Source organism: Accipiter gentilis, chromosome 10 (assembly GCF_929443795.1).
Source record: "Accipiter gentilis chromosome 10, bAccGen1.1, whole genome shotgun sequence".
Lineage (NCBI taxonomy): Eukaryota > Metazoa > Chordata > Aves > Accipitriformes > Accipitridae > Astur > Astur gentilis.
In genome coordinates, this window is record NC_064889.1 from 35335051 (window position 1) to 35354281 (window position 19231).

General features: G+C 39.3%; 2 protein-coding genes across 11 annotated transcripts in view; one reads left to right on the forward strand and one right to left on the reverse strand.

Annotated features, from left to right (window-relative positions):
• Window positions 1-536: 536 nt before the first annotated feature.
• On the reverse strand, window positions 537-4385 carry LOC126043417 (cytochrome c oxidase assembly protein COX11, mitochondrial). Its single transcript, XM_049811803.1, has 4 exons — window positions 3929-4385; window positions 3664-3819; window positions 2705-2830; window positions 537-2182 (listed from the first exon to the last, which is right to left on the reverse strand). The coding sequence occupies exons 1-4, from the start codon at window positions 4265-4267 to the stop codon at window positions 2000-2002; spliced, it is 804 nt and encodes a 267-aa protein (XP_049667760.1). The 5' UTR covers window positions 4268-4385; the 3' UTR covers window positions 537-1999.
• Window positions 3820-19231, forward strand: part of STXBP4 (syntaxin binding protein 4) — a 76920-nt gene continuing 61508 nt past the window's right edge. The window contains exons 1-8 of one of the 10 annotated variants that reach the window (XM_049811771.1): window positions 4412-4521; window positions 5749-5833; window positions 6677-6799; window positions 14054-14127; window positions 14317-14412; window positions 15421-15490; window positions 16343-16417; window positions 18667-18752. In XM_049811771.1, the coding sequence (XP_049667728.1) occupies window positions 6762-6799; window positions 14054-14127; window positions 14317-14412; window positions 15421-15490; window positions 16343-16417; window positions 18667-18752 (439 nt within the window). In that variant the 5' untranslated portion in view covers window positions 4412-4521; window positions 5749-5833; window positions 6677-6761. Of the gene's footprint in view, window positions 3839-4411; window positions 4522-4577; window positions 4722-4744; window positions 4880-4911; window positions 5834-6676; window positions 6800-10244; window positions 10797-12203; window positions 12295-14053; window positions 14128-14316; window positions 14413-15420; window positions 15491-16342; window positions 16418-18666; window positions 18753-19231 lie in introns of those variants that run through there. The other 9 variants (XM_049811774.1, XM_049811777.1, XM_049811775.1 and 6 more) reach the window with 9 other exon arrangements.

Sequence of the window (19231 nt, forward strand, 5' to 3'; positions counted from 1 at the left end):
AAACCCTAGCACGCTGAAGTGTAATAAATTAAAATAGGCTATTTCAGTATGGTGATCCATAATGGATGATTGCTAACTGAACTTTGCCATATTTAAAAGCAGCAAAATGGTCACAGATGAAAGGGAACCAGCTTATTACTGAGATTAGAGAGCTCATTTTAGTTGGCAAGTGCTCAGTCTCTGTGCAAACTTGGGCTTTCAAACTCGGGGGGGGGAGGGGGGGGGGGAACCCCCCATTTTTATGAAACTGGGACTTGCCAGGGGGATATTCCTTTTTTCTGAAGCACATGGCCACAATAAAGCAATGTGTGGAAAACTCCCATCATCAGTTCAACTTCCAAAAAGACAATGGACTAAAGACAACGCATGTAAATTTTTTTTTTTCCTAGCCTGGATTCAAAGATTTGTGTTGATTTCTGCCTCCGCCGCCCCCACAGCATAACTGGAATTATAAAGTTTGCTGCTGGCTTCATACAGATGTATTTCACTTCTGTGGGCTCTACATGTTTTGGTGGATAAATTGTATTAGAGATGAAAAGTTTTAAAACTTTAATACACAGTGAAGACCTGACATGTCATCCAGAATCTATTTAAACAACACATATAATTGGTACAGTAATGCATTTTAAAGGTAGCACCCATTTATTTTCAAAAAAAGCACTTTTAAAATTATTGTATGCAAACACAATTGAGACTGAAGTAACTGGAAGTTATTTCTGATATACCCATTACCTTTTTAAGAGTCCAAACAATACAAAGTTAGTCAGTTAGTCTTACTTTGTTAGATCTCATCTGCTGAAAGGGGTAGAAAGAACTGGCCTAGCAGATGAGATACTGGGCTGAGATTAATTCCTGTCTGAAAATGAGTAGGTCACTTACTTAAACTTGCTCTGCAACTCACTCCTCATTATTTGCAAAGCTATGATAAAAAGTTATTATGCCTACCCCACAGATAATGACCAAAAGTTACATAAATACAGGCTTACGTGTTCTGATGTTAAACAGTACCTCTGAACAACTGCTGCGCTGCTGGGCAGGCTTTGTCAGACTTAAGCTCTGAATGGAGTTGATTTTCCTTTTGGCTCTTGAGGAGACTCCTTTGCTATTAACTTAGCCTGCAATTCAGAGCAGTTATTTACATGCCGCCTTTCCCTTCAGAGCATTTCATACACGAGCCGAGCTTGTCTCTGTGTAGAGGTGCCCAGTGTACAGCCCTCTCAAGAGTGAAAGAGCAGTCATTAGCAGTACAGATATTTAAAATGAGTTGAACACAACATCAAAATTTGAATACGGTATTTCAAAATGGACACCATACCACACATTTGATGTGCTTACATTTAAATTACTGTTCCTCATTCAAATGATAACAGTTTTAGAGCAGTCTGCTCTTACCAAACAAACTACTGATTCAGTAATAATTCGAGAGGGTGCATCATCTTCCGAATCATCATGTCCTCCTGTGTCATGTGAGGGTTACATAGCAATACAGTCTAACTTTGTTTAGCTTTTGAGATTTCGTGAACTGATTACCTGTTTTTACCTTTTTATAAAGGTAACTTTCATGGAAGTTATTCTTCAGAGCCAGCAATGCAATTTTAGATGCTTAATAAACTGATTTTTTCCTCTGTATTTAAATGAAGATCTCAGTTTACACTTGGGTTTAAAAATTTGCCTCACAGTGTTCAGTTAACATGTATCATCTTACAAAAAGATGGCTTGAGAAAACCCTCTCCCCTCCAGGAACAGCACGTTCCATTCTATTGTCTGATGAAAAAAATACTATCCCTAAGAAATAATATTCCAACTACATAAGTTATGGGTTTGGGTTTGGTTTTTTTTAAATGGAAATACATCCTTTTGTAACAGCAGCATGTGCCCATGGTGGTTTAATGATATAATTTTGTCTTGCACAGTACTCCTGCAGTTTTTCCTTCTGCTGAGAAATGGTTTCAAAACTGGTATTCAGGTAGCAGAAGTCAGATTGTGCAGCAATTGCCCATTACTGATATCCAGGAAGTGCTAACTTCTGTCCTTCCTTTGCTTCAAAAAAAGTGTAAGAGAGAGTGATCAAGTCAACTTTAGCCATTTTAGGGTCCTCCGCAAATTCTGGATCAATGTAGAAAAAGACAGGCATGTCCACTTCCTCTTGAGGATTTAACCGCTGTTCTTCAAAACAGAAACACTGCAGGGGGGAAGGAAAAAAGAAACCAAACCAATTAGACAACGATAGCTATGGTAAACTTTGTCTCTGCCAACACGACAGAAAGCTTCATCTTTTAAAATGAACTCTCATTCTCTGTACATTCCTAGAATCCTGGGAAGGATCAATCATATGAGCAACAAGACAGCAATTCTGTTTCTCTTGGGTTACAGGAAAAAAAAAAAAAAAGCTCTTAATGAAGTGTCCAAACATGCAAATTGGCCAGGCTAGCTCATCTTGTTACCACTTGCCCTCAAAGTCAGTGGTACTAAATACCATTAATTTGGGAGCCACTCTAATTGGACATGTACTGCAGCTTGTTATGAAGACAGTAAGGCTAAGAATGAACTGGTGCACTGTCATTTGAAAAAATCAAGGTATTTTCTTAAAAAGTTGGCATACAAAGAATGGTATCCAGGATTAAAATGAGAAAAAAGTTAGTGTATGGAAAACGATTCTCATTCATGTAAAGAAAAATGCAATCTTTGCTTTGTTCACACTTACTTGTATTTTATTGAAATACTGTCCTGCTTCAAAGGGTATTACGTTGTAGGTAGAGATTCCAATTATTGGTTTGTCAGTAGGATTTTTCGCTTTATAAAATGCCAATGCAGTCTCTCCTGGTACCACCTGTATAAAGTAATTGCACAGTCATTTTTAATCCACTGCATCCCTCAGAGTTCTTCAGACTTTAGCTAGAATTAGTTCATTTTCTCTTTTGCTGTTTCAAGTTGGTTACTTGACAAATACTTTGCTTATAAACAATTCACCCCCATTCAAAATGAAAAGCATCAATAATGTTATATGTGTGCATTTTTAACCTTAACCAGTTTCCCACTGAAGACTTCTATTATTTGCAGCAGTTTAGCAGCATACAGAGCTTTTCTAATATGCAGGTTTATATATGGTGTACACTTAATTTTTGAGGTTGTCATTCTTTCAGTACTGGACTCAGAAACCAATGACTCCCGAGTGTTTTTATTAAGAACTAATTTTAAACAGCAAAGTTAGATTAAAATGTTCGGGGTTTTTTAAAATATAGAAACAGCCCTACAACGGTAGGGGCAAGAAGAGAAAGTACTAGGGGGGGAAGTCTGGCGAAACCCCACAGGTATATATAAACATACTTTTGATGGCAATCCGATTTTGGTAGCTTAATGGGATGGCAGGGGAGCAACTATATTTTAACTACACCCCAAGAGGCAATAAACGTTCTGCCCTCTGGCAGAAGGAGACATCAGCCCTGCCTTCCTGACCTGCACCGAAAATTAAACTCTGACGCGGAAGGACTGCGGGAGCACGCTGGCCTAACGCGCCCTCAGTTGTGTGTTCTTCCAGACCGGGGCCCAAATACGCAAACCAACGGATCTGCGCCATCAGGATGCGAGGTGTGACAAAAAACGCAGGAGGCGAAACCCGACGCCTTCACGTCCGAGGGCGAGGGCGAAAACGAAGTCACTCACGTAGATTTCGCTCTGCTGGGGCTTGAAGTTCCACTGGATGCTGGAATGCACGTCCGCGTTGAAAGTGACCCTGATGACCCGGTCCCTCACCGGCTCCATGCTCTCGATCTGCTCCGAGCTGTGGCCCGCGCCCGTCGTTCCGCCCAGGCCCGTGGCCTGACAGAAAGCAAAGGCGGTGAGCGACCCGCGCCGGCCCCTCGCCCCCCGACTCCGCCGCCCTTCGCGGGCGGGAAGGGGCTGGCAGCCACGCCGGCCTCCCGCGTACCTGGCAGTACAGGCGGTAGAGCGGCACGGCCGCGTAGGACATGCCCACCATCCCCACGGCGGCGGCGGCGATGTAGGCCAGCGCCGACCGGTTCCGGCGCCGCCATTCCTCCTCCTGCCTGCGGGTGAAGGGGTTGGAGCTCCTCAGCCCGCGGACCCCCCGCGGGGCCGGCACCCCTCCGCCCGCCGCCGCCCAGAGGCCGTACCGAGCCGTCCCCTCCGCCCGCGGGGGCTCCCACCCGCCGGTACGGCACGGCCGGGGAAAGCCCCGGCCCAACGCCAGGCCCCAGAGAACGCCCGGGCCCCCGCAGCGGGCCCAAGCCCGCCCGCACAGCCCCATACCCGGCACGGCCGCAGGCGCCGGGCGGGGCGGGCCGCGGAGCGCCGCTCTTCTCGCGAGATGGCGGCGGGGTGGGTCCGCGCTCACATCGCTCCGCCGCCTTCCCCGCCCAGCGGCGGGGGGCGCGGGGGGCTGCCTGCTTCTCCGCTGGCCTCCCTTGGCTTGGCCCGGCCCGGCCCGGCCCGGCCGGCTGCCCGACGCCCCTTCGGCGGTGTGAGGGGCGGCCGCCCCGCGTCCGCCTTCTCGAGGAGGCGGTGGGGCTTGCGCCGCGGGGGCGGGGGAGCGGGGCGGGCCGCCATCGCGCCGCTGAGGGGAGGGAGCGCGGCCGCTGAGGGGGCTCCCTCAGAGCGGCGCTGAGGCGTGGGGCGAGGGGGGGGGGGGGACGGGGACGGTTCCCGCCGGTTGTCTTTCCCTCCCCGGCGAGACCGCTGAGGGCGGTGGTTTGCGTGTCGAGGTAACTGTCGCAGCCCGTGAGGCCGGCGAGTTGTAGCCCCGGGCTCTGCCGGCGACGCTGCCGGGGCTGGTGGTCGCGGCGCCGCCGTTGCACCGAGCGGGCTTTGTCCGGGAGCACCGGAAAGTCTGCGAGCGGCGGGTTAACCTAGCGAAGCCGAGGTGTGTGTGTGTGTGTGGAGGGGGGGGTCGTTCTCCTCTAAGTACCTCAGCGGGGTTCTGTGCGGGGAGGAGCGCTCCGACGGGCCGCAGGACGGGGTGGTGGACACGGGAACCTTCCTGGCTGGTTCTTCGGGGGCTGCGAGCGCAGGACAGAGTGCTTGGAAGTCGCCTTTTTGCCCGTGCTCCTCATCTTGGAGCGTTGTGCTTCTGCAGGCAGCGAGCCGGCAGCACACGGTGACCTGCACCAGGTGGTGCGAGGGTGTTTGGACAGAGAGGGGAGACTCCATCCCTTTGTTTTCCTGCAGGTCTCCCTGTCCTGCGGACACCGGTTTTATTTTTTTTTTGTTTTTCCCAGCGGTGCTTCTGTTCCTGATCAGTTTCATTTCTTTGTACTGTACTGTGTAGGGATTTGTTTTTGTTTAGGCACGAATGTTGACATACCGCAAAGTGATTGAGCACTGTTTGTAAACAGCGGTAACTTCAGGACGGGCAAGGTCAGGCAAATTCACAAACACAAACTTTTTTCCACAGGACTGGTGCCGTGCATTGTAACAAACCTTCGCTGTATCAGTGCTCGAATTTATTGCTTTAGATCACTGCTCTTCTCCTCTCGTGCTGGTTCCAGTAACATGAATCACGCAATGACTTTGGCAGCTCTTCATTTCCCATTTAGTTTTGTTGATAAAGCCCAGAGCGAATCGTTTGCCATTTAGTTGTGTTGGTAAAGCCTGGAGCGGAGCAATATTGTGGTGTTTTCTCTGTATTTAGATGGCGGGGTTTTTGATCCTTTAGGAGGAGATCTGAAAACGTTTACTGCGGGAAAATTTGTGGTATTCTGAAGTGAATTTAAGATTTTTTCTTTAATGCAGAAATGCGGACCTGCAGGAATCGGTCAGTGTGGTTTTGTGGAGACTGACACTGTGCACCTAGGGAGCCTACTTTATTTTAGCCCAGGTTGGTAGGGTGTCACTGGTACCGCTAGCACCTGTGGCCATCCTTTGTCTGTGCATTGTTCAGAGAGTTCCTTGTGCCCCTCGTACCGTGTCTTGGGACTAAGACCTTTTCTTGTTCGTGGCCATGTGAGGGTTTAGCCATACGGCTCGTGAGGTCACGAAGATTTGCTGCTGATACAAACAGATACTTTTGCGTTAGTGCTTTTGCAGTAATTTCACAGATGATTGTAGCTCAGTACTTTTAGGGTTGTATTTCTTGTTGACCTGTTGTATGCGCTAATAAAAATACAATGTGAATTACTGGGATTTTGCTGCGTTAGTGGTACATAACCCCAGTTTGTGAGCGTTATGGCCTGTGTCTTACATACTTCATGTGAGAATTCCATAGACACTGCATCCTAGACAGTAAGTTAAAAAAATGTGAGAAAGCAAGACACACAAAACACCTCATCCGCAAAACAACATTCCCTCCCCAAGTAATCTTTGCTGGAAAAAAATGAGATTGTTTTCGTCTTTAGCAGTTACGTTACTTTATCCTGGAATTGTAATCTCGGTTACTTCCATTTTTTAGAAGATTTTAATCGTGGGGGCTTCAGGTTTACCCTAATTCCTACCTCATAAATTAAGAGGAAGTTAGGCTGTCAGGTGTTTTGGTACAATATACGGCGAAGTCCGAGTTGTTAACTGCTTATTGTTTTCAGCAATGAAGTGTATCTGTTTTATCGTGAAAGTTCCCTTTTCCCACTTGATTTCAGCTAGTCAGTAATAAATAAGAATTGTTGTTGGTGTCTGAAAATAAACATCGCCATGTAAATTTCAAAAAGTGGTTTCTCCTTTTTTACAGCAGTTATTATCCTGGTTACGAGCCAGTACTTCATGTGTCAGAATTCTTCATTTCGAACTTTTATTAAAATAGTGCACCTAAGAAGATGTCCAGTACAGATCCCCTAACAAATACAGATAAAAAGTAAGTACTTTCCCCACCCTCTGAGGAGTACAACAATTACTGGATTTTAATATGAAAATTCTTCCAGTTTTTTTAGTAGGATCTTGTTTTGATGAAGTCTTAAACAAAAATAACTTTGATTGATAGTGAAACAGCCTGAAGCAACATCTTAGAAAAGCTAATACCAACAACAGTGAATTTACACATAAAGGGAAGAAATAGCTCTTAAGCTTTTCATTAAGTTAATCAGCACTTGGTTTGGACTGGTTCTGTAAAGATAAAACCCTGCACAGAAATTCTTTAATGCTTCTGCAGCTATGAAGACATACTTGTGAGGTATATAGCAGATTACTTCCTTGTACATCTAGGGTACCTACAGTGACATAAGACACTGTATGGAGTTTATGTATTATAATGCGTTACTTGTTCAGAATACTATGTCTGTGTGCCTTTAATGCTTTATATGTAATGCTTTGGAACCATCTTCTTTTTCTACTAATGCCATGGGATATATAATGATAATTATATACATTCTATAAACCGTAATGTTATCCACTTAGAAGTTGTAAGTTGGATCAGATTCTAAATGGCAAGCACAGATTCAGTTGTGATTGAAAAACGTAACTCCAGTCCCTTCCCAAACTGCTAAGTAACCATGCCAATACTGTCATCAAAACCATAATTAAAAACGGGCACAGACAGCACTTGCTGGACTACCATGTTTGGTGTGCTTGTGCAATAGAACCCAGCAAATAGTATTCAAAAGTATCAGTTGTCAGACAATTTAGCATAGATTTTGAATTATGCCACCTCATAAATAACTTGATTTTTTTTAAAAACAAATCCACAAAACATAAAAAAATTAACTTGCTTTTTACTGGGATCTGAAGAAGCAAACACTTTGCTTGTCTGATGGAAATACAGGGTGTGTAATGCAAAGATACATCTTTAAAACAGCTATGACTTGCTAGATTGATGTGGAAGGTATATTACATGAATAGTTACTAGATCACTGTATTCCAAAGGCAATTTTTCACATAAGAGGTGAACATGAAAGGTGCATGTAACTGCACTTCAGCTACATGATGGTGGAAGACTATAATTTTCTATACTTATTTATTTTCTTTCTGGGAGACAGTATCAGTGCACAATGCTTCAAGAATGTACTTGGTTATATGTTAATTGAGGTTTACCTGAACTTTAAATAATACCTTTCTTCTCTACAGAAGGAGTTAGGCTGAAACCGTTCATGCTTCTTCATAATTACAATGTTGCTCAAGTTTTTTTTCATGTTTAACAATTGCCATATAATGACATGTGTTTTCTTTTAATCTTTATGACCTGATCAGCAAAATGTATTTTGAATAATTAGTGGTTTTGGATAGATCAGAAGTAAGTGTTCGTTCATGCTATACGATACAGCGTTCTCTTGACTGTGGTCCTTAGTATCATAATGAATTTTTATCTTTTAGGGTTAGTGAACCTGAAAGGCCATAGTTGCCTAATTGACTTGTATAGGATTTTTGTAAAAGACCTTTGTTTTATTTAGAACAAAAAGATCTTGTGAGTTGTGCTTCTGAAGATCCTGCAAATCTTTTTGTCCTCTGCTAAATTACCCTGTAATCCATCTCAGTTGCTAAAGCATTACAAAACTTCCTTTAGGAAAGGTGAGTCATAATTAATAATGTTGCCAGAATAGAGTAGTTTACTAGCTGTTCGAAAAAGAATCTTTGTTTGTTTGCTGCATAAAATAACAAATGATATCTCTTGAAAATTTATTCTTACTTACTGATAATTAGATTTTATGGAGTCTTAAGTGGTTACAGTATTCCTAGATCTTTCTGGAAGTATAAAGTAATTTGTGTTTCCCTGAGTATGTTCTCGAAAGGCAGAGAACTTGCAAGAGAAGCAATAATGCCATTCTTCTACATGAATCCTTCAGAAACATTAAAAGCAGCACAGCAGCAGAATTTTAAGGTAAAGAGGGGTAGAAGCCTTGGGGATGAGTTCAGGAAGCTGAACAATGCATAGATTTCTTTGATGAAGGGATGGAGGAGCAATTGTTTGAACAAGTGATGTATTACTGATAATAACTAATAAAAAGAGGTGGGAGCAGTAAGCTTCATAGTACTTTATATCTGCTTAAATTGTTAAGAAGTTTGTCATGTCTGGTTTAATAAAAATAATTTTTTGCTTTTTAATGATGAAAATGCATAGCCTTGAGCCATACTTTTAATTGGAGGGGTGGGGGGTGGGTGTTTCTATTGCAGAAAACATGACACTGGAAACAAGCCATGCTGGTCTGCGTGATTTGTTTTGACAAATGTTCCTCATAATGATACCACAAATTGAATTCCACTGGTGTTAAGAACAGTGACAATTTTGTTGAAGAAAGGCTATTGGTATTTTATCTTCTGTCACCTTACCTAGAGCAGATCTAATTGATACGGCACTTAAAATATCGATGGCTTTTCTTTCATCGGACTGTAACGCCACTAACGCCAACAGAGTTAAACTCATCAAGAAAAGACTACAAAGGGCTGAATTTTCATCACTGAATGGATGTGAGCAATCCAAATGATGCCAGTGGAGCTCTTCACATTTCAGGAACGGGGAAGGCTGCTTTGTGTTCCCACTTCCATCACAGATCTGCTCCTTAATCTGTGGTGTGTCGCTTTACCCTTCTGCCCCTCTTGTGTGTGTAGATGCAGGCTCTGCGGGCTCTAGGGACTGACCTCTGTATATTTGAACACCATATAGTGCATTGCCTATAAGCAAAAAGATCCTTCCCCAGAACGATTACGTGCTAACGAAACCAGGGTCGCTACAACTTTAAAAAAAAAAAAAAAAAAAAATGCATGAGATAAGCATATGCATTCCTCGCATAGCCAAGCTGTCCTGCTGTGCAGCTCTAGACGCTGTGACAGATGCTGTCTCATCACAAGGTTACTCCCTGCTAGAGAGGATTCACCTTTCTGCTTAAACAAAGCCCTCGGTGAACACAGACTATTTGGTTGTAATTTTAAACTGCAGTCTTTTTAAGATCTTTTAGAAAGAGTGGGAGTAATAGGACTGCATCTTCTGATGCAAGCCTGGAAGAAAACAGTAGTTAATTCACAAGTTCTGAAAATACACATATCTCTACAAGAGCAAGCCTCATATCAGAAGAGAGTATTACCTCTGGGAACAGTGGTATATTTTTTACTTTTTCAACTAGATTATTCTCAGGGTAATGATAGAAATTCATGATTTTCATTTGCTTATACAAAAAAACGGATGTGTCGGCTTCCATTTCTACAGAAAATTAGTAACCTAAGTTCTGCGTTAGCTTTGGACTGTTGTATATTGAAAGAGTAAAAACCAAGTTAAAGCATGACACAAGTCAATACTGTGATTGAGAATGCAAAGTAATAGCATAATGGCATTTGTTTGATTAATGCTTTCGGTCTGTCTGCTTTGTTAGCTTTCCCTTTCGTTTGTGGATGTACATAATCCAGTCTGCTAGGAAGATTGCTTTAGAAAGGTCATGAGTTACTGCTTTTGACCTGGTTTGGAGGGAGCATGTAAATTATTGGAAGAACATGAGAAAATAAGTTTATTTTAATTATTTCATTTGCCTTTGGCTGCTAGATACAGATTGCATAATCACAGTTGTGGTAAATGCAAGTAAATTTTCTCTCCTTTGCGTTTATCAGTCTTTAAAGTTGCTATGAATTGCCATTTCAAACAGAGAAAAAGTAAACATTACCTCCATAGGTGAATTAGTCCATGTGACGCAGAGGGTTTCAGAGAAGATTAAGTAGGCAGAGACGCTCGTTTCAAGCTCTGTCTGTCTGGGTTTTTTTAGTTAGTAGCAGAAATTGTCCTGCATGTAACCTTTATCCAGCTGAATTGGAAACCTCCGGTGTATTTTGGTTGCTTTGTCATTGTCTTTGCTGCTGTACTGAAGAATGTCCTTACTCTCACCAGGAGATGAAGATGAACCTGAGCGTTTTGATGGTCTTTCTCTCTTATACTGGTATGCTTAACCATTAGGTTCTGACAGCATTTTTCTAGTCTGTAATTGGGAAGAGTACAGTAAAGATAATTTAAAAGCTGTAGACATTTTTAGCTTCTTTTCATAAGCAGCCAGAGTTTACCAATTAGATTGTTGTTTAAGTGTCAAGTAATATCTATTTTGTGAGGGAAGGGTTTTATTCTTCCATTGATAAACCTAGATAAATACTTTCTGCACATAAATGACTAATAATTTCTCAGGAAGACGGATCAAAAGAATATCTGGAGCTGTATGTTCTGATAAATCTCTAGAAGATACAAAACATAAAGCTGTTGAACTTCCTTGTGTATGCTGCTAAAAAGTAATAGAAAAAAAGTATTAAAAAAGTTCATTTTAATTGCCTTTACTAGAACATCTACACAAAATTATACGCAATTAGTCTGTTAGCATTCCAAGACTTCAGTTGGAGTGTTTAGTATTTAGTGTATAGTGTACATTTTTAGCATCTTGCTTGTTTATTTCATTTATTGCCTCACACCTTTTCTTCTCTGCGCTAAAAGCTTGCTTACAAGTATTTTTACATGACTTCTCAAGGAATGAGCCATGACATCTCATTATTTAATTTGCATCTTTTTCTACGAAGAACATTGAAATTATTTTTTGTTACTACTGCCAATTGGTTTAGAAGCCTGTTTCCTTATTTATTTTGTTAAGCGTATTTCTAATGTTTTGGGGGAAGTATTCTAACATTTCATTAATATTAAATAATGATAACATGACATAAATGTTGGATGGGTGCTGAATCCAAGTCTTTTTTATAGTGAAACTGTTAAAGTCCTGTTTATTTTATTAGAACTATGACAAGTGTCTTGACTTGAAGATCCATCTCTAAGTTATATGGGAGAAAAACTAACACTGGAAGTCAGCAAGATGTGATATGCTAAGCAAATTTGGGGCATTTGAAGAGCCTTGTCTTTACTTTTATGGGATGAAGTGATTTTAAAACGGCATGTATTGGAGGGATGTAGCCTTTAGACCATAAATACAACTGAATGCCTTATAAAGGTGTCTGCTCAAAGTGTCAGTTTGTTCTAGTTGCAGGTGACAACATCACGACAATTTCACTGTTTCAGAGATATCTTAGTCCTCTCCATTGTGAATTACTACTTTGTATGTTCTCTGTATCCTCTTTGTCAGAATGCATTTTATATTAGTTAGGATCTCTCTTTTGGAAGTATTGCCTGTTACTTCTAGAAATGTAGATCCTTTCCTGTGAAGTGTTCTGTGCCTATATTTGGTCATATTTCGTGATCATTTTATATGGTAGTATATAAATAGGTTCTAAGATTTCTGGTGAACTCTGAACTTTAAAGTCTGAGATTTGATCTTTTAAGAATTCATGAAAGTAGGCTTCTGTGCGAGGTTGAAATAACATTTGTTCTTTTTTATTTTAATAAACTGCTATGTGAAAACTGCTGAGAGCATGGCAGAGCAAGAAACAGAACAGTAGTAGCAAAAGGCAAGTCAGAAAAAAATAGAGTAGTTGTCTACTTATTTTAAAGATCAGTGTATCTTCTTTAAGTTTTCGAAGATCGACACAAATCAGGACAGACTTATAAAGAACATGATTTATATGTTGTCTTTCAGCTTCAAAACAGTTTAAATGCAGGGGATAATTGAAGTGACAGTACTAGGTAGTAATGCGAAAAACTCCACTGTTGTACAGAAGTAGTTTATCAAACAGTTTTGCTAGAGGAATAGCGGATTTAAGGATTTATTCTTCCTTTCTGACTGTGATTAAGTAAAAGCACTTTGGCTCACTTTTAGCCTTACAAAGTGTGCCTTATGCTCTGTCACATAGTAGCAAGGTCATGTGCAGTCTTGTCAGTGGCCAAATACACTAACTAGGTTTCATCATTTCTTTTTAGCTTATGAAAAAAATCCTTCAGGAATTACTACAGTGAAAATTATACAGTTACCCAGTTTTCTCATACAAAACCAAAAGAATTATGGGTGTTCTTTAGAAGCTGGATCTCTTGCCTGGTGCTAGAATTTAGGAGCATTTGGACCTTCTGGATTTCTCTCTTCTCTCTGGCACAGCACCTTGTAATGACATGTACTCTGGCTTTTGCAGAAATACCCAGTTTCAGACATGGAGTTCAGGCTGTGTGCTGGATTTGGTTGCGTGGGAGGATTTGGGTCACTATGTCCTCCACTTTGATCTTCTTTTCGCCCCTGCTAATGAATTCTAGTTGTTCCATTTCACTTTAACATCATGCTCTAGAAAGTGCAACTCACTATCTGATATAGAACAATATGTAGGTCAAAGCAGAAAAACCCAAGTGCTTCTGCTTTTTTCTAGAAGGGATCTGGTGAGTCTTCTCCAAAAATGGTACAGTGGTAGGACAAAGGAGCTGTGATACAACTTGAATTTTTTTATAATAATTCATCTAAATGAAAATAAAAATGGCAAACGGTAATCTGGATTCATAGGAATTCTTAATGCTTTACATTCTCAGAGTAGCATGCTGGTCATGTTTCTGATGGAACCGTAAATTTATAGGTTTCAAAACTCTAATTTTACTTTGTATTCTTCCTTAATTCTGTAGCATTATCAGCTGCCTCCAAAATACTCATCTGCCTTTAGACAATTTCAAGTGCCATCCTGGTATTTTGGCTTGGGGTGGGAGGGTACACAGGGGAGCAGGCAACAGAGTTTGGAATGAAGCCTTTTTTTAAAACAGAGAAAGAAAACAATGTTGAGTGAAGAAATGAGAGACTGTAGGGAAGAGATTATGTTCCTAAATAACCACAAAATTATATGTTAGATATCTTAGAAAATATTTTTGTATACACTGTCTTAGCTGTGGTTTTGTTTTAATATTCATTACCTGATCTAAGATGTTATGATATGTTTTTCTATCCTAAATGCTAAGCTGGACCAGGTTGTGGGATTTTGTTTCTATTTAATCATAATCCTTTTATTATATACAAAGTGGGATTCACAATTCGGCCTGAAATGCTTTGGGGGAAAAGGAAGTAAGCTACATATACTTTGTTTTACCTCAGTACCTTGTATGTGTTATGAGGAGACTGATTTTTCATTGGGGGAAAGGGTGTGGAAGAGGTATCAAACCACATGAAGCTATCACTGGAGAAAACTGGTTTTGGTTTATATTAGAGTTAAAAACATGGTCACTGTAATTTCTTTGATATTAACATAGCTCTACATATGTTTCTGTAATTAGGGATTTAATGACTTTTATTTTATTTCTTAGGACTATTATGGGCCCTCATGGAATCAATCGAGCTGTTCACCGCATTTCTTTTTCTGATTGTCAAAATGGATTAGGTAATTAGATTGCACATTCTGTTGATTCAGAGTAAACCAAATCTAGAAGCACCTGGTGAGCTTTTCCAGTTCACACTGTCATCAGTAGAAGTTAAATTTATCTGGCTTTTATGGATTTGACTGTAAATCTGTTTAGCACAGTAGGGGGAATAACCAATTTCTTGTGTGTTTCTTTTGTTTGTTCTGCAGGAGTTAAAATTATTGGAGGTTATCGGGCACAAACAGCAGAAGATTATGGGATTTTCATAAAGAGAATTCTACCTGGAGGGGTTGCTGCTGTAGATAGTAAGTAATTTTATTTTTTTTTTTGCAAACACGCTGCATATAAAAAGCTGTCAAAAGAAGTCTTTATTTTACTTTGTGGATAAGGATATTTAAAATAGCATGGTTTAGTCAGGGTTCATGATGTTGTGGCTTGCTTTAACATAGAGAAATGAAACTTGGACCCTTCATGGAAGATGGAAGAAAAAGATTTTAATACTCTCAGTTCTTGAAAATGTGTTCAAATATAGATATGGCTGGTATGAAAGCAATTGGCAATCTTTCAGAGCTGCTAAATAAGTGTTGAGATGCTGAACCTCTGTTAATTCATAAGGGATAAGAGAGTTGTTTCCTTTATAGAACTAGGTTTTTTAATGAGTTCTGATTTTTATTTTTTTTTTAAATGCTGATTAAGATCTTCAGTGTGGAAAGAAGAAATTATACTAGGTAGAGTTTGCAGTAATAAAGTTACAGAATATACTTCTGTCCTAGGCCCGTATATGGGGTTTTTTGAGATTCCATCTGGTCTTGCGCAGAATGATCTTTTAAAATAATCTAAATCTACTTCAGAAGTAATAGTTCCTAAACTTGAGATTTGCAGAAGGTTAAAAATAGAATTTGTTTTAAAAAAAATCTTTTGGATCTCTTTATTAATGTATAAAACATTGATTGCATTTATACATGGTCACTTACATGTATGTTAAGAGCAAAATTCAGCTGAAAGGTAATTCCACAACTGTGAAATATAAATTCCAGTCCCACAAATACTTGTGCTATATATAAATAATACAAATAGCTTAATAACACTTATTTTCAGTGGTTATTCTGTGGTTAATAAGACCGATTAATAGTTACAAGTCTTATCACAATGACCTAGCTTAATTATGACCAGAACCTAATCTGCTAAAAGTCATAAAGTTGTTTATTGCATTAGTTCACATGAAAGTGAAAGAAAAAGCCCCGTTTTATTACCGTGATATATGTTCACCATTTTCCTGTTGATTCATGTGTTACTGTCGATTTCATTACAAGGCCGTTTGCTCACTGGTGACCTCATTTTGGATGTCAATGGAGAAAACTTAATAGGAGTAACCAATGAAAGGTATGTTTGTACTTATTACTAAATGTTTATTAGAGCTTGGAATATTATATGGGGATTTTTTTGGACATTATCAACCACTGATTAAAAGAGCAGAACTCCACTGAGGTCCTTGGAATTCAACTGGCAATTAATTTATCCTGTAAATCTAATTCAGCAAAACTATTGTGGAAAAGTGACAGGCCTTTATATGCCCTTGTAATGACAGAATAACCTAGTTTCTTAATGATGTAGATTATAGAATGTATGTGAAAATAGCATTAAAACATATTAAGCTGTTAAAATATTTTTATAACTATGTTGGTTCAATACTGGTGAATGTAAATGATGCAGCTAACAAGTATCATTGTAATGGGACAATGAAGGAGAAAAATCTCTAGAATATGTTGGATGGTTTCTGTAGCTGGATCACCAGAGATCAATGCAGCTTCGTGTTGGAGACATGGATTTAAAATTCAAAGAAAAATTACGGTATATATTGCTGAGGGAAAGCCTGAGCAATGAAGCATACCTGAGCAGTAGTTTTATTCTGGTGTAGGCTGTTAATCCTGAAGGAGGTCCAGGAAGGCAGTAAGATGGACCAAGGAGAGATGGGGACAAAAGGGAAGGGAAAGAGAGGGCGATCCCAGTTTATTCCTGTCATCAGCTACAGACTCACAGACTGATCAGTCTCTCTCAGTTTGCCAATGCTTAATTTGGGTTAGCTGCTGGCAAGCTTTTTTCTCTGTATCTGGCAGTCAAAATTATTAACTACGTTAAGAATTTGTCCATTTTCCAGCACTCTTACCGTTACTTACCATGTACTTCTTGACAGTACCTTGGTATACTGATTTGGTTGTTTTTCCCCCGTTCTAGGGCTGTTGACATCTTGCGAACAGCATCAGCATCTAATCACATGTCTCTGCTAGTTGCTAGAGATGAAGAAGCAAAGTAAGAGAAAAAGAAAACATTGGTTTAGCCTCAAAACTAATAAAAAGCCAGCACTATATCTAAGGTTGGGTGGGCAGGCTTGCATGTATTTTTCTTTCAGATTAGTTTTAATCACAAAATTGTACCACGTCACATTTTTCTGTGTAGTATTCAGTACCAATTCATTCCGAGACCATTTGCATCAATTAAAGTAGGAAGCTCAGGCCAATTTCAGTTTAATGAAGAGGATTGAAATGTTATGTTACCAGCTAATACTATTAAAAATTATTTGCTGTGATAGTTTTTTTTAATACTTTGCACATTTTAAAATAATAAAAAATGACGAATCTGTTAGACCTACAGTACCACAAAACTGTATGATTAAAGCTGGTCTTGCCTTCTGAAACAAAGGCAGATTTAGTTATTGTTTCCCCTCAGAAGTTTACTTTTCAATCTTTAATGAGCTTTGAATTAGTTTGGATAAGTAGGTTAAACTGTTCACTGCAGCAGGTAGTCCAAAATATGTCCATTATAAGGACATTTATGTTAAATATTGCTTTAACCTTGCTGTTTAATGTTAAGCATATAAACCAATATTGGCAGAGTATAATCAGAAATGCTAGGATCCAGGTCTGTATCCCCTTTTGACTTAAATCTCTGGAGGAAATGGCTGTTACGTAACTATATTTGATAATCATTGCAAGAGAATCTGCTGTTACACTTGCCTTTCCTGGGGTGCTCCGCTTACAGAGTAATCTCCCCATAAAGGAATTTTCTCTAAATTCCTTTAGCCTTTTGTCCGATTTAAGCTTCCTCTTTCTGCTCCTTTATTTTTTTTGTATTTGACAGACATTTAAATCACTCTCTAGCCTCTGATCTCTCATTTTTTCAGACTGCCTAGATATATGCGAGGTCCACTCTTAATCTGCTTTTATCTAAAGCATACTGACCTACTTCCTCTAAACGCCTTGAATAATTAAAATCCATCAGTCCTTTTACTGTTCTGGTGGTATGCCCAATGGCCTGTGCAGAATTTGCCACTACATACAGTCCCTCACTTAGACACCTGTGAATTAATTTCTTGTGACTGTAAATTCCTGTGGTAAAAGATTATTTGATTTCTACTCAGCTGTGTTTATGTTGCCTGGGTCTGGCATTAGTTCAATAAATTTTTTCATTTAAAAAAAAAATGCATCCAGCAGGTTTCAATAACCCTCTGCAGTCACTGGAATTACTTGGCAGTTACATTCCCTGCAATCAGTTAATTTATGTTCTCTCTCTCTAATTCTGTAATATGAATTTACTGATGTTTCTGGCTTACATCATTCTAGATTATTTATATGTTTTTTTTGAACTGTTATCACTGAGGCATAAGCATAATTAAGATTATAAACTTTTTTTTTAAATTAGGCTGCATTCAGTATTAGATTAATCAAGAGTTTTTGTTTTCTCTTTAATGCATGTAATACAGGAGGTACATATTTGCTGCTTTTTTGCCAGCTTGTTACAATATGATTGGTTTCTGCAAAGAACTTCTGCTTTTATATTTCAATTTTTTTTTTTTCCGACAATGTACCTGACCAAGAATTGCCCTTTATTTCATCTGTTGGGGCTTTTAAAAAAAAGATTTCATAATGAAAAAGATAAGCAAAGCCCAAGCACATACAATATTTAATATATAATGGTATCTACCTCAGATTAAATAGACTGTAAATTTCTGAGAAAGCTAAATAGAAATTAAGAATTTGCATTGGTTTTAGTCATTCTTGGATAATTAATAAATATTTCTTCTATCCTCTTTTTTGAGGTGCCACATCTTTCTTTGCCAACCTCTTCTGGGTTCTTGTTCAGTATAGTTGAACTAACAGCATTCTTTAAAAATACGAGTATGCTATAGATATATTTTCTGATTCCTTCTAATATAAACAACTTGTTCTGGACCTAAGTAATACCACTGTCTTATCTGTAGTTGACTTGAATTCCAAGTTTTTAAAGTTTTGAAATCCAGGGTAAAGAGAGGTAATAATTAAGCTTTTCAACCAGTAGTCCGTTTCATTCATAGTCTATTGCTATTCCATTCTTATCCTTCTGTATTACATTATCTTTTTCTTGCCTCTCTCAAATGTTTGACAAGGCTTTCCTCTTTCAGTTCAGGTTGAGCTTCCCTCTCTGAGGAAGGGTAACTGTTCAGTAGAAACAGTAGCATGTTTCAAAGGGTACATTTAAATTAATGCCAAACCCTGACAGAGACGATCTTTTTTTTGCCACAGGAAAGAATTTCACGACCTGATGGATAAGTATGGCTCTCACAGTGACACCAACTCTGCAAGAAGTTCTCCAACACAGCTGTTAGCTGGTAAGAGATTGCTTCCCAGCCTGACATAATCCTGCAGGACAGTAGTCATACTTTGGTGGAGTAGAAGCTTTAACTTAAAAGTCTTTTCATTTGGGGGGAGGGTGTATTGAAGGAAGACTGAAAGTCAGGCAAAACACACGTTTACTTAGACTTTAACATTTAGTTTGTAGTCTAAACATGTAACTTGAGTGGTTTGTGTGTCAGTTTCCCCAGTTCTTAAAAGAAATATAATACCACCTACTTTCAGCAATTTTAATTAATGAAAAATGTGAAAAGTATTTGGTATTTGTAGATTAAATATACCATAAGATTTCAAAGTACTAATAAAAATTTGAGCTAGAATACCATAAATTCTAATCCTTGTGGAATTGTTGCCTAATTAGGGTGCCTTTATATAGCATGAGTGATTTTATGAAAGTCAGTTGAGGGGGTTTTTTTGCACCCAGTTTGAAAAAAACCATCACTTGTTATGTTTTAAA